Here is a 12,553-nt window from a genome sequence, read left to right as displayed (position 1 = left end):
CTGGAAATTATAGCTGAATGTTTACCTGCTAATTCACACCTGCTGTGGAGGTGTAATTTGTGTGTCATGGGAATGAAAAGATATGTACCGTCTTAACAAAAACGCATCCTAAAAACGTTATGTTAAAGGGAAAAGTAGGATAAAAAAATTGTATATACAACATTACCATAACTCTCAAAGAAGTGAATATAATGATGATTTCTTTAAAACTTACAAGAAAAACATCCAGTATTTTAACATTGGTTATTTCTGGTGGTGGGATTTCAGTTAACTGCTGTGAAGAGACACCTGGAGGGGATTTTCAAGAAACACTGACACAAGAGTTAAGAGACCAACCAACCTCTCTGAGTGGACAAGGATGAGAATCTCAGTTCTGGTCTTTCCCAAGGGAGTGACTTTCAGCAAGTTCTGTAACCTCTTTAACCCTCAAGTTTCCTCAGTCTTATAAGAGGGGTCAAAATGGCGCCTCTATGTCAGGGCTACTTGGGGGATGAAACCAGATGAAGAGTAAGCCCTGTAATTGCTGTGAAAGGAAGTCTTGGAGGCAGAAGAGGATGAAGTTCTCCACGTTTCCACCAACTGCCCCTCTTTTCTGGGTCATCTGTAGAGACAGAAGCTGTCTATGGGGATTTGAGGAGGAGGGTGGAGGGAGCTGACCAGGGAGCACACACAGCTGGGGTGGGAGCTAAACATTTCTGAGATGAAATCCTCCAATTTCCTCCCAGCCAGAAAGGATGGTTGAAATGCTCCCAAGTTGGGAATTGAAAAGGGGTTGGTGATGGAAGGACAGGGAAATGCTATTTTGAGTATAAAACTCTACAAAGTATAAAAATAAAGAATGTCATTTTAAATGAGATAGTTTAAAGTTGAACATTTTGTGACTATGTATAGCTGTGAGTGTGAAAAATATATAAAATGATGTTATTTAAGGAAATCACAAAAACCCATATCACTTGCCTTTATATGTGGAGACATGTTTCTTTGGTTCATTATCAAATAGTGGATATTATAATACTATATTCACATGCCATTCGAACACATGGAAAAATTTTTTTAATTAAAATTAGCTAATTCTTCTAGAACCCAGTGGAACCCACAGCTTCTCAGCTAAAATCAGGCAAAATTTAATTGGCACTTAGTCAATGACCAAGGTAGCATGAAATGCATGCGTGCCCCAGGCATTTGCATCTCTTTCTTCTTGCTTAAAGAGACAGACTTGTAATATTTAATATTGCCAGTCAGCAAAATCATGTTCATTGGTTAGGCCACAAAGTGTTAAACTGACTTTATTGTCACGTGATAAAAAGAAAATTGCAAATAAAACAGAAGCCTGTTGCGTTATACACAGAAAAACTACAATTCTGGGAAAGAGGGCACAGAATTTTATTTTACTATTTTACTTTCACAGGAAGTTTCTGAAAATCATTATTTTGAGGCCTAACTGGATTTAATATTACATTTAATTAAATTAATAATATTAATTAAAGTCTCATTCAGAGTGTGAACAGGAAATCCTGTCAACATTTGCCACCTGTCTCTGCCTGAAGTCCAATGAAAAATTGTCCAATATGATATAACGCACAGAGTATTCTGACCAGCTATCCCTGAATAATGATATTAGTAATAATTACATTATCTACCTTTTTATTAACACTTACTTACGCAGCAAGTATTGTGCTGAGCATTTTATATATATTAGTTTACCTACCTCCCACAACAAACCTATGAGGGAGGTGTTTCAGGTCTTTTATTATACCCATTTTATAGGTGAGAACAATAAGGATTAGACTAGGGTGGCCAACTTCCCAGGTTTTCCCAGGATGTGACTCCCTGTGCTTATACCAGGAAAGTCTTGGGCAAACTGGAAGAATTGGTCACTCTATAAAAATGACTTGCTTGATTTTAAAGTGGTAGAGAGGAATTTAACCTCTTCTCACCTTGGCTGGTCAGACTTCCTACCTACTGCCAGCCCAGCTCTAGGTTACCATCCAAAATAAACAGCCAAGACATTCTTCGGCAGCATGGGGGAGGGATCTAGGCTAAAACTTGGGAATATTATTCCAGGCAATGTAATGGAAAATGTCATTTTTGCCTGCCCCTGTCCCCAAACCACTGAGCTACTGAGGCTGAGCCTCCCTTGACAACATTTCCAAAGGGCTTGCATGTCATCTGACATTCAGAGTGAGAAACCACTCACCTTGGGAAGGGGATAGAGGTGACACAACGGCTGGCCAGGGTCCTGTTTACAAAACTCCAGGGTGTGACACACAACATCGGCATTCATATCTGCGCTAAGCCTGGAGGAAAATGGGCCAAAACAAAGGCTATTTAAGATCTCCCAGGCATTAGGAAACAGAAGCTATTTCAAAAGAAGGTAAATCCCCAGAATGGATTCTATCATGGCCTTTGAGTCCAGTCCCGTGTAACTGCTGGATTGTAACGATTTCCTGCCACTTACACTCTCCTACTTTTAGAATGAAGTCCTGGGGGTGGGGAGAGGGCACCAACAGCACTGAGCTGTAAGTCAGCGTCTCACATGGGCACTGTGATTCTTTTCAGGAGAAGCCATGAATAAAAGTGGGAAAGGAAAAATGGACAGGGGTATATTTGATGGGAACACTATTTTAGAGTTTGCTGAAACTTACAGCAAAAAACTTTATGATATAGCCTTAAACATCCAAAATTATTTTCTTAGGCATAATCCAAATCATCTCTTTCCTTTTAAAGTAAATATATTTCTTTACCTTATGGAAGAAAATACAGTATAGTTCACTTTTTTTCCGGGGATGGTGTCAGGATAGTGTTGGTCAAACATTCTGGTGTATGTCTAGGGTTGAAGGGGCTAAAACAAACCTTCCATATTCACTTTCTACCTGACACCCCCAACACTCTTCTTAAACCAAGAAGAATGAGTATAAAGTGCTGCTTCAAATGAAGGAACAAGTCACGTATGGAATTTTAGTAACTTTCCCAGGTAAATTATTGATTCAAACTCAAACCAGAATGGCAACAACAAAAAAATCCAGAAACACAGGTTGGTAATATCTAGAGACTAGTCTTGGAAGGACAGTTACTTTTGAGGGTTTCTTCCCAGCTCACATGATCACTTAACTGCCCCCTTCACCCATAGGGGTGGATTCCTGGCAACCATGTTTATATTCCATATCTTCTTGCCAAGCTGGTTGGACCTCATTAGACTACCGTTCAAGTGGGACCAATCAGATTCTCTCCTATGGAAATTTGGAATTGGTATTAAAAAGTTTGACTTCATTCTGGGCTATTCTAACAGTGATGGTAGTTATAATGACTTGGGACTGTAAAGTTACTTCCTGCCATGTAGACAGAGCATTTAGAAAGCTAGTTTGTAGAATGGGGTTCAGGGGGCAGAACCCAATGTCTGCAGTGAGGAAGACTCAGAAGAGTGTGCTCCTGTGTTCCTCGTGGTGTCCCAGTCGTGTTTACAGTTTCTGTCTGGAGCCTGGATATTTACTTACCTTTAAGTTGCACAAAATGCTCTAGGTTCCCTTATAATAAATCTACTCCAATACCCCACACCCCTCCTCAACTATTACAATGACTATGTCTAAAACTATTACAATCACTACCATTTTTCTTCTCTCCCTAACCCTCCACCTCCCTCTTTTACCTTCTACTTCATAAGCAAAGCCAAGTCATTGCTCGGTGTATTATTTTGTTTTACTTATTTATTTATTTTGACTGAAGGTAGTCACAGCCCACACATGGGTTAACCCTTGAGAACCACAGGTTAACTTGGCAATGCTTGGCTGCTGTGACTAGGGTCTGGAAGAAAGTCATTGGATCTGCTCCCTGACTTCATTCCTGTTTCTGCTTTATTTCCCTGACAAGCATTCTACAGACTCTTCATTAGGTTGTCCACTCGACCAAGGGAGTTTTATCCCTGGACATACAGAATAACAATGCGATTTAGAGAGGTAAAACAGTAATAAGATGCAAACAAAACAAAATAAAACAGAAAAGCACCCTAGTTTCACTTAGTGTGCGTAGGTAGCAGTTTAAATGGTTGCTGAACATTAAAATATCTTTCATACCTTGAGTAATCTCAACTGTGGATGACCAACAAAAAAGTGCTGGGAGGGGCCTTGAGAATTACTTTCTAACATGAACCTTCTTGCAGAAAGAACTGCCTCATATTAAGCAAAAGCCCATCGGAGAAAGGAGGTTCACCTCAGAGATCTCCAACTGTTTTGATGGTCACTAGTATGTGAAAACATAGGGTAGGACTGGCTCCCAAATTTCATTCCAGCTGAATGAGACTAACATGTGGCTGGCAAGATGGCTTTTCAACATTTTGTGAGCACCTGAGTTGAGAGGGGAAAAGTGAGTTCATCATGAGAGTCATCTGCTTGGCCCCAGGGTTCCTTCATGGGAGGTGGAGGGGAAGGTAACTTACAGGTAACAAGGCTGGGGGACAAGCTGTCTCTGACACATAAAGCCCATTACCTAAGTAATGTCTACTAAGGGTCAGCAAATCAGGAGAGGGCGGCTGTTTCCACACATCTGTTCTCAACTTAATGGTTCATTTATTTAACTGATGACTGCTGTCTTTGTGGGGAATCTGGTATTTAGTGGACTCAGGAGGGTGATAAATAGGGCTCTGCTTAATCTTTCTTTGGCTTTTTTTTAACCTAAGGCCAATATCCCATCTGTAGCAATTCAGAAACACCAGTGCCAACTCATCATATGGTATCCAAGACCTATTCTCTTTCCCCTGCAAATAGAGCACAATTTCAAGTAAGTGAACTTGAATATGGGAGCGGAGATGGGGGCCTCTCAGTCAGAGAGTGAGGCTGGTGTTCTCTGAACTGAAGAATAGGAGGGGTACTGTGCACTTGGTGTCCCTCTCAAATTCTCCAAGAACAGAGCTTTATCATCAAAAGACTAGTTGTGAGAAGCACTTCTTGGGCAAGAATAGAAAACACTGAGCCTCATACATCCAGACAAGTGTAAGACCATTAGAATACGCAACATGCAAAGAAGTGGCAAAGTAGCACTTGTGCACTTGACCGACCTTTGTGAAATTAGTAGGAAATCTCCACAGCCATAATAACCATTCCTACTCAACATTGCTTTCTTTTTCCCAGGACAGCAAATAAGACCAAAATGGTCACATTTTAATTTACATCCTTTGACTACCTTTACAGGTAACAGAGGTGTGCAGGAGTGAGGCATGGGGGGCAGGGAGGGAAGCTTCAACACATCTGGCAGAGCTAATTAACAAGTTTAATTAGGATCATGGTAGAAGGAAGTCAATGCTGATGAGCATTATCATCATAAATCAAAAGAAGGTAGCAAGGTCAGGGTGAAGTTTGAGCAGACAGGCAGAGTGATAGCCTATAGCAGGAAGTGAGGACAGGGCCTTTCACACATGAAAGCTCTCAAATTTAGACCTTTGACATCCATTTCAACGAAGGATTTATACATTAATATAGAGAGCTACAGAGACACACTCACGGCATCAAAAGATCTTCCTCATGCAAATTAACTCTTTTCTCTCACTTCTGGACCACACTCTTTATAGCACGTTATGAATTTAATCATTCCTCTATAAATCTTGTCATTATCTTGTGAATGGTGCAGTAACATTACTTTATATTTTTACTGTTTAAAAAGACATTAATTACATTTAGGGTATATCATAATTGTTATAAACCCTGTTTTGCATATTTTTCTTCTAAAACGTTAGTAGTTTAGGCCTCTCCTGATCTTCAAGAGCTCCTAAGTTTGGCATAGAAGAATTTATGATTTAGAGCATAAATAGATACAATGAAGCAAGGTGAGATGAACAGAAGACCAGGATCAGGCTTGCTATGACAGCCTCTGGCACGATGGAGTTAAGACCAGGAGGACCCAGCACGTGGTCACTGGCTAGGCTTGGCTGCTCCTGGAAGCAGCCCTTCCCTGCACGACCCCAGTTCTTGAAAGAATGAATGCCTGAGTTAGTGCTCAGGTATCCCACTTCCTAACAACATCCTGTGGTTCGCCTGTGGGTAGGAAATGTAATTGCTGAATAATTAGTCCATGAATCATTGAGAATTGACTGGTTTGATATAATGAGGAGGGATGCCCTCTGGGTTAGGAAACACATTTAATCTTGGAAGCCTGAAATTCAGGTAAGACTAAATCATGAGTTTGTCATTTTCCGGACCTACATCAACCCAGAATTGTATGGGATTGATTAAAACAAGCTGTAAGAGGAGGGCATCATAAGAAGAGAAATTTCTATCAGCAAACAATCAATATGGGTACTGGAAAACTACACACAAACAAAACTACTAGTGGATGGAACCACGAAGGGGGATCATTTATTATGTCTGTCATTCTTCAAAGTGACCCACCCCATACTAATAAGAATTAGTTGTCTCAAAGGGAAAATTTTCCTCCCCTCCCCACCACATGCTCAGGGAATGGCTTGCTGGGCCCATTCTTTCTCAACACCGTGTCCACTTGTAGTTATGTGAGGTGGGGGCTATCTCTTGTCCAGTCCACACCTGCAGCTCCTGGTACAGTGTCTGTCTGCCCTCTTTTTGATCCCAGGCTTAACTGGCTCTTGCACTCAATGCCCACAGCCAGCCACAGAAGAGCAATGGGTTTCCCTGTGAACCAGGTCACTTTCTTTTAACCGCAAAGAAGTAGGATTTGTTTGGGGTAGAGGTTTTGGATGTGCCAAGCCGAGGGAACATCTTATGCAAAAGGTCCTGAGGCAAAAACCTTCTGGTGTTGAGGGAGAATTACAAATGGTTTGGAGCACGGTATGCAGCCAGGGGTGGGTCTGAAAATGTCCTCAGGGATCAGTTCATAAGGAGCTTTGCATGGGGGCTAAAGAATCCTGCAAAGGGCATGAAAATTTTTATGTTAGAGATTGCCATAATTAGTTTTGTGTTAAAAGGCTCTTTGGCCAGCTAGAATGCAGCGGAGCAGGGCTGGGGAAGGGGAGAGGCCAGGAAACCAGCGAAAGGCGGGAGAGGAGGAAGAACCTGAGAAGCATGTGACCTGAGAACCCAGGAGGGAGTGAAGGGGAAGTTCAGGAGAAAGGGTCCAATGCCTGTGTCCAGTCACTAAAATCCCATCCTTGGTCAGCACTACTGGTGAAATTCTTTTTGAAAGGATCTTGGGGAGAAACTGAACCAGGCTGCTACACTGCCTTCAAGGGGAGCCTTAGCCCAGGGTGACAAAGAATCTGAGTCTGGTTAGAATTTCCCACTATTAGCAAGCATTGGATACAGCTCCCGCCCTTGTCCAGTAAGTACCTCCTGCTGGAAATGGAGCCGGCTGCCTCCCAGCTTTCCTGTTCCCCGCCACGTCCCAGCACCCGATTCAGATTAAATGTGCTGGCAAACTCACAGTTTTATGATGTCTGGTCCAAATATGCGTACCACTAAATAGCAGGTGGTCTTCAAGAACAATTTTTCTAAGAAAGAGAAAGCAGGAGAAATAGATTATTTTTTATTATGATAAATTTAACACATGAGTTAATAATGATCTTTATGAGGAACTGAAGCTGAGTGCTTAATTTATCATTAACTCAAGTGATTAATTATAGGGGCTTGGGAGAAATGTTACAGTTAATGTAGCCATTAAACTATCATTTCCATCTCAGATTTACGCAAATGCCACTTTGTTTACTGTAGGTGCTAAGGACCACTAGTTTATTATAAAAATACAGTTAAATTCTGGAGTCTCATTTTCTTTTGTACAGCAGGGAACATCTGAATGTTGGTGAGGATCTCATTTGTTGATGATGACAGGAACAGGACTTGCCTTAAAGTAAATAATCTGTAATGTAGCTTTGTTAAAAATATTCTTCTCTGGTGTTCATTTGGGGGAAAAAAGACTTTACTTTGGCAATTTAGTTTTTGCTGTTTTGTATTTCAGAGATAAAAGGTTACTGTCACAGGTGTCTCTTCACTGCCATCTACACCAGAGAACGCAGACACACAGACACACACACAGACACACACACACACACACACACACACACACAAATCCACTGACCAAAAAAATCTGCTTCCCCTGGCTTTCTCCAGTTATGGGAGTACAGAGAGGCTCTGTGGACTTATCTGCACATTAAAGCTGTTAACTCTCTGGTCCTGTTTCTCCAGTTTGTCTGTCTGCTGTGGAACACTGGCAATTCCATGTAGGACTTCAGTATAGTTAGGACAGATAGGGTCTCTTGGGAAGAGACAGGAAACCTTCCCTGAGTATAATTTACCTTGTCATGCTAATCTCAGGCGGGGCTACTTGCCCCTTGCTCAGAAGGTAGGGTTGTGAAATAACAGGATAAATATAGGAACTCTCTCTGCTACTTTACTTTTACTCAGTGGTAAATAATGTAAACACTGCTTTGAGATCAAAATAGATAGCTCTATAGGATTATTTTTTGCAATGACTTCAAACACATTATGCTTTTGAAGTAGGAACTTAAAATGAATCCCACATTATAGTTGACTTTACAGAAAAAAAACAAAACAAAACTATGAGGAAATACTATGACACTGCATGACAGCAAATTAGATAACTTTTATGAAAAGAACAAATTCCTAGAAAGACAAACTGCCGAAACTGACTCAAGAATAAATAGACAATCTGAATAGACATGTAACAAGAGATTGAATGAGTAGTCAAAAAGTTCCCACAAAGAAAAGCCCAGGCCCGGACAGCTTCACTGGTGAATTGTACTAAACATTAAAAAAAAAAAAAAAAGCATCTGAATAGATATTCTCCAAAGAAGTTATACAAATGGCCAAAAGACACATGAAAAGATGGTCAACATCATTAGCTATTAAAGGAAATGTACATCAAAAGCACAGTGAGACACCACTTCACACCCACTATCATATGCTAGAACACAAATGAAAGATGATAACAAGTACTGAGGAGGATGTGGAGAAATTAGAATCCTCAAATTCTGCTGGTGGGAATATAAAATGGTGTAGCCACTTTGGTAAACAGTTTGACAGTTCCTCAAATGGTTATACACAGGGTTACTATGTGAGCCAACAAGTCCACTTCTAGGTATATACCCAAAGGAAGACACCCATATAGCCACACAAAAACATGTATGAATGTTCACAGTGGGCTTATTTAAAATAGCCAGGAAGTAGAAACAGCTCAACCCTAATGGCCACTAACTACTGAATGGATGAACAAAATGTGCTGTATACACACAACAAAATATTATGCAGCTATAAAGAGTAACGACTGTCTGATACTCATGCTACAACATGGATGAACATTAAATACACTATGCTAAGTGAAAGAAACACATTTGTATGATTCCATTTATATGAAGGGAAGAGGCAAATTCACAGACATAGAAAGTCAATTAATGGTTGCTTAGAGCTGGGGAGAATGGATGTTTGGGAGCTGACAGCTAAGGGATGTGGTCCTTTTCGGTGTAATGAAAATGTTCTAAAATTTATGGTGGTGATGAATGTACAACACTCTGAATATACTAAAAGCCACTGAATTATACATTTTAAATGAGTGAATTGTATAGCATATGAATTAAATCTCAATACAATTATAAACAAGAACAGCCCCTCTTTGGGTGCTCCTTTTTTGGGGGCACTGCAGTCAAGAAGCTTGGATGTCCCAGGACTCAGAGACCGAGGTTTCAGCACTAGCTAACTGGCTTCTGACCTTCTGGGTTTCAATTTCCTCGTCTGAAAAATGTAGGAGTAGAATTCAGTCCCTTTCATTAAACTGTCTTGGAAGTTTGGGGGATTATGTAACAGACATTCAAAATTCCGTGAACTTGCAAAGCACTTTAGAAATGAGTTTCAAATATTGTTAACGTAGAGCTGGTTTAGCTGACAGTGGAGCAATTTAAAAACACAACGGTGTTCTTTGATACACTTGCAGTGCTGCCTGAAAGGCAGAGAACATTTGTCTTCTTCCTGGTAAAAGAAGTCGTTGCCTCTGTGTGTATTTTTTTTAGAACCTTGTTTTGCTCTAATTGAAATTAACAGGGACAGGATGCTCCTCACCCTCTGGGCAGAGCCATCTGAACAATCAGTTTCCTCAAACAGGTTCTGTGATGGCTAAGAATGAGAGGCCCCTGTAGCGATGGCTAATGTGGGATATAGATGGACTTCTGAGAGCTAACCTCTCGATCAACATGGATGGGTGCAGAGCAGAGACAGGCAAAGTCTCTAGAAAAAGCCAGATACGGCCTGGGCAGCCATGACCAGGTGGTCACCTCTTATTGCTACAACTGAATAAAAGACTGGCACCAACTTATTGCTAGCAACCTAGCTGATGTAAAAGGTATACAGCTAAACCCTGCTTGTGACCAGGAAGGTATAAGAGCACTGAATTTCTACAGAATCCAAAGGACTTGGGACAGCATAGAAAACAAACAAAAAAAAAAGGTATGGCCATTCCCGAGGGCAGAAGAACGTTAAAAAAGAATCATTCTCATAGTCATCATGCATGAGGTGTGTCCATATGTGTGTGTGTAAACAAAACCTAGAACATTCCAGGTTTTAAGTTGCCTTTACATTTACCATTATTTCTTTTTTCATAAGAAACTTTTGGGGCAGTGGTTACTTTTACCCTCATTCTATAGGGAGGAACTTAGAGAGCTTAAGACTTGCCCAAGACCACACGGTTTAATAAGAGATTAAAAGCTTTTACTCCAAAAGCCCAAGTTATTTGTAGTATGCATTTCAGTGTATGCAGGACATTTTATTGTCAACTATCTCAGGTGTGGCAGGTATACACAAACTACTGATCAGAAATTTGAAGAGTGAGATGTACTGACCAATGAGATTGTTTTGTGGCTGTATGTTCTAGGCTGCATGTAGACTTCCAGAACTTACAGAATATGAGATGAGTTGCCTTCCTCATTTTAGGTCTACATGAGTTTTTAACTCCCATACTTGATGGAGATAAGATTTCTGCATAGGTGGCCCAAGAAAGTGAAGTCCTGGCAAGACTCTGAGGGCATGAGTCTGCTGACCCCAGGGAGAATGATTCCATTAATCATTTTTCCATTAACAATTCTGAGATTCTTCCAAGGTGTTTACTAATGAGAGCCAGAGGCAAAAGCAGCAGGTGAAACTGAAGGTCAGAAATACTTTGCACGATTTGAAAAAATTGTCTTCTCAGACACAGGAGAGGCCAAGCTGATTTCCTGAGTGATTATTCTCAACAATGTTGTGTGCATGCTTTCTTTGCTAAGGATACGTTTTATGTTCTCGTTCAGCTTTGGTGGGAAAACCAGTAATTCTTTTTTTTTTTTTAACATTTTTTATTAATTTATAATCATTTTACAATGTTGTGTCAAATTCCAGTGTAGAGCACAATTATTCAGTTATACATGAACATATATATATTCATTGTCACATTTTTTTCTCTGTGAGCTACCATAAGATCTTGTGTGTACTTCCCTGTGCTATACAGTATAATCTTGTTTATCTATTCTACAATTTTGAAATCTCAGCTATCTCTTCCCACCCCCCGCCCCCTTGGCAACCACAAGTTTGTATTCTATGTCTGTGAGTCTATTTCTGTTTTGTATTTATGCTTTGTTTGTTGTTTCTTTTTTAGATTCCACATACGAGCAATCTCATATGGTATTTTTCTTTCTCTTTCTGGCTTACTTCACTTAGAATGACATTCTCCAGGAGCATCCATGTTGCTGCAAATGGCATTATGTTGTTGGTTTTTATGGCTGAGTAGTATTCCATTGTATAAATATACCACATCTTCTTTATCCAGTCATCTGCTGATGGACATTTAGGCTGTTTCCATGTCTTGGCTATTGTAAATAATGCTGCTATGAACATTGGGGTGCAGGTGTCTTTTTGAAGTAGGGTTTCTCCTGGATATATGTCCAGGAGTGGGATTCCTGGGTCATATGGTAAGTCTATTCCTAGTCTTTTGAGGAATCTCCATACTGTTTTCTACAGTGGCTGCACCAAACTGCATTCCCACCAGCAGTGAATGAGGGTTCCCTTTTCTCCACAGCCTCTCCAGCATTTGTCATTTGTGGATTTTTGAATGATGGCCATTCTGACTGGTGTGAGGGGAAAACCAGTAATTCTTAAAACTAATTTTTAAAATAATAATTGTGCGTTAATATGCATCATTTGACTGCCCCTCCCTCCCTCCCATCCCATTCTCCTGCCTTACCAGACAGGAGGTATCACTGGGTGCACACAGGCACTAGGCACCAGGCCCATTATGTTTTCTAGGAGAAATCTTTACCTAAGAAGCAGACTATCTTTGTCACCCTATGCAATTCCTGTGACCATTCCTGTGCATTCTACCATATCCACAGAACGGAAACAGTAATGCCCACCCTGCCTTTATGTTTGTCAGATGACAGAGCCTTTACTCTGAACTGAATACTTTATTTCCATCCAGAGCTGAACATTAATTAATAAAATGAAAATAACCTCAAGTTGCCTTTTTAATCCTTTGAAATTTCTACAATTGAAAGGCAGCTCACCACTGAAAACTGAAATACCTCTTCTGCTCCCCTTGGTGAAGTGCCAACTTCTGTTTT

At 40.5% G+C, this 12,553-nt stretch overlaps 1 protein-coding gene across 2 annotated transcripts in view; it reads right to left on the bottom strand.

Moving 5' to 3' along the window:
* Positions 1-12,553, bottom strand: part of AOAH (acyloxyacyl hydrolase) — a 153,854-nt gene that overhangs the window by 118,176 nt on the left and 23,125 nt on the right. For both annotated transcript variants that reach the window (XM_064487443.1, XM_064487444.1), the window contains 2 exons: positions 7,384-7,450; positions 2,198-2,297 (listed from right to left, as the gene is read on the bottom strand). In XM_064487443.1, coding sequence (XP_064343513.1) covers positions 2,198-2,297; positions 7,384-7,450 — 167 coding nt within the window. The remainder of the gene's footprint in view (positions 1-2,197; positions 2,298-7,383; positions 7,451-12,553) is intronic.

The sequence above is a fragment of the Camelus dromedarius genome, chromosome 7 (assembly GCF_036321535.1).
Source record: "Camelus dromedarius isolate mCamDro1 chromosome 7, mCamDro1.pat, whole genome shotgun sequence".
Classification (NCBI taxonomy): Eukaryota; Metazoa; Chordata; class Mammalia; order Artiodactyla; family Camelidae; genus Camelus; species Camelus dromedarius.
Note: the sequence above shows the minus strand (reverse complement) of the source record. Positions and strands in the feature narration are given on the sequence as shown.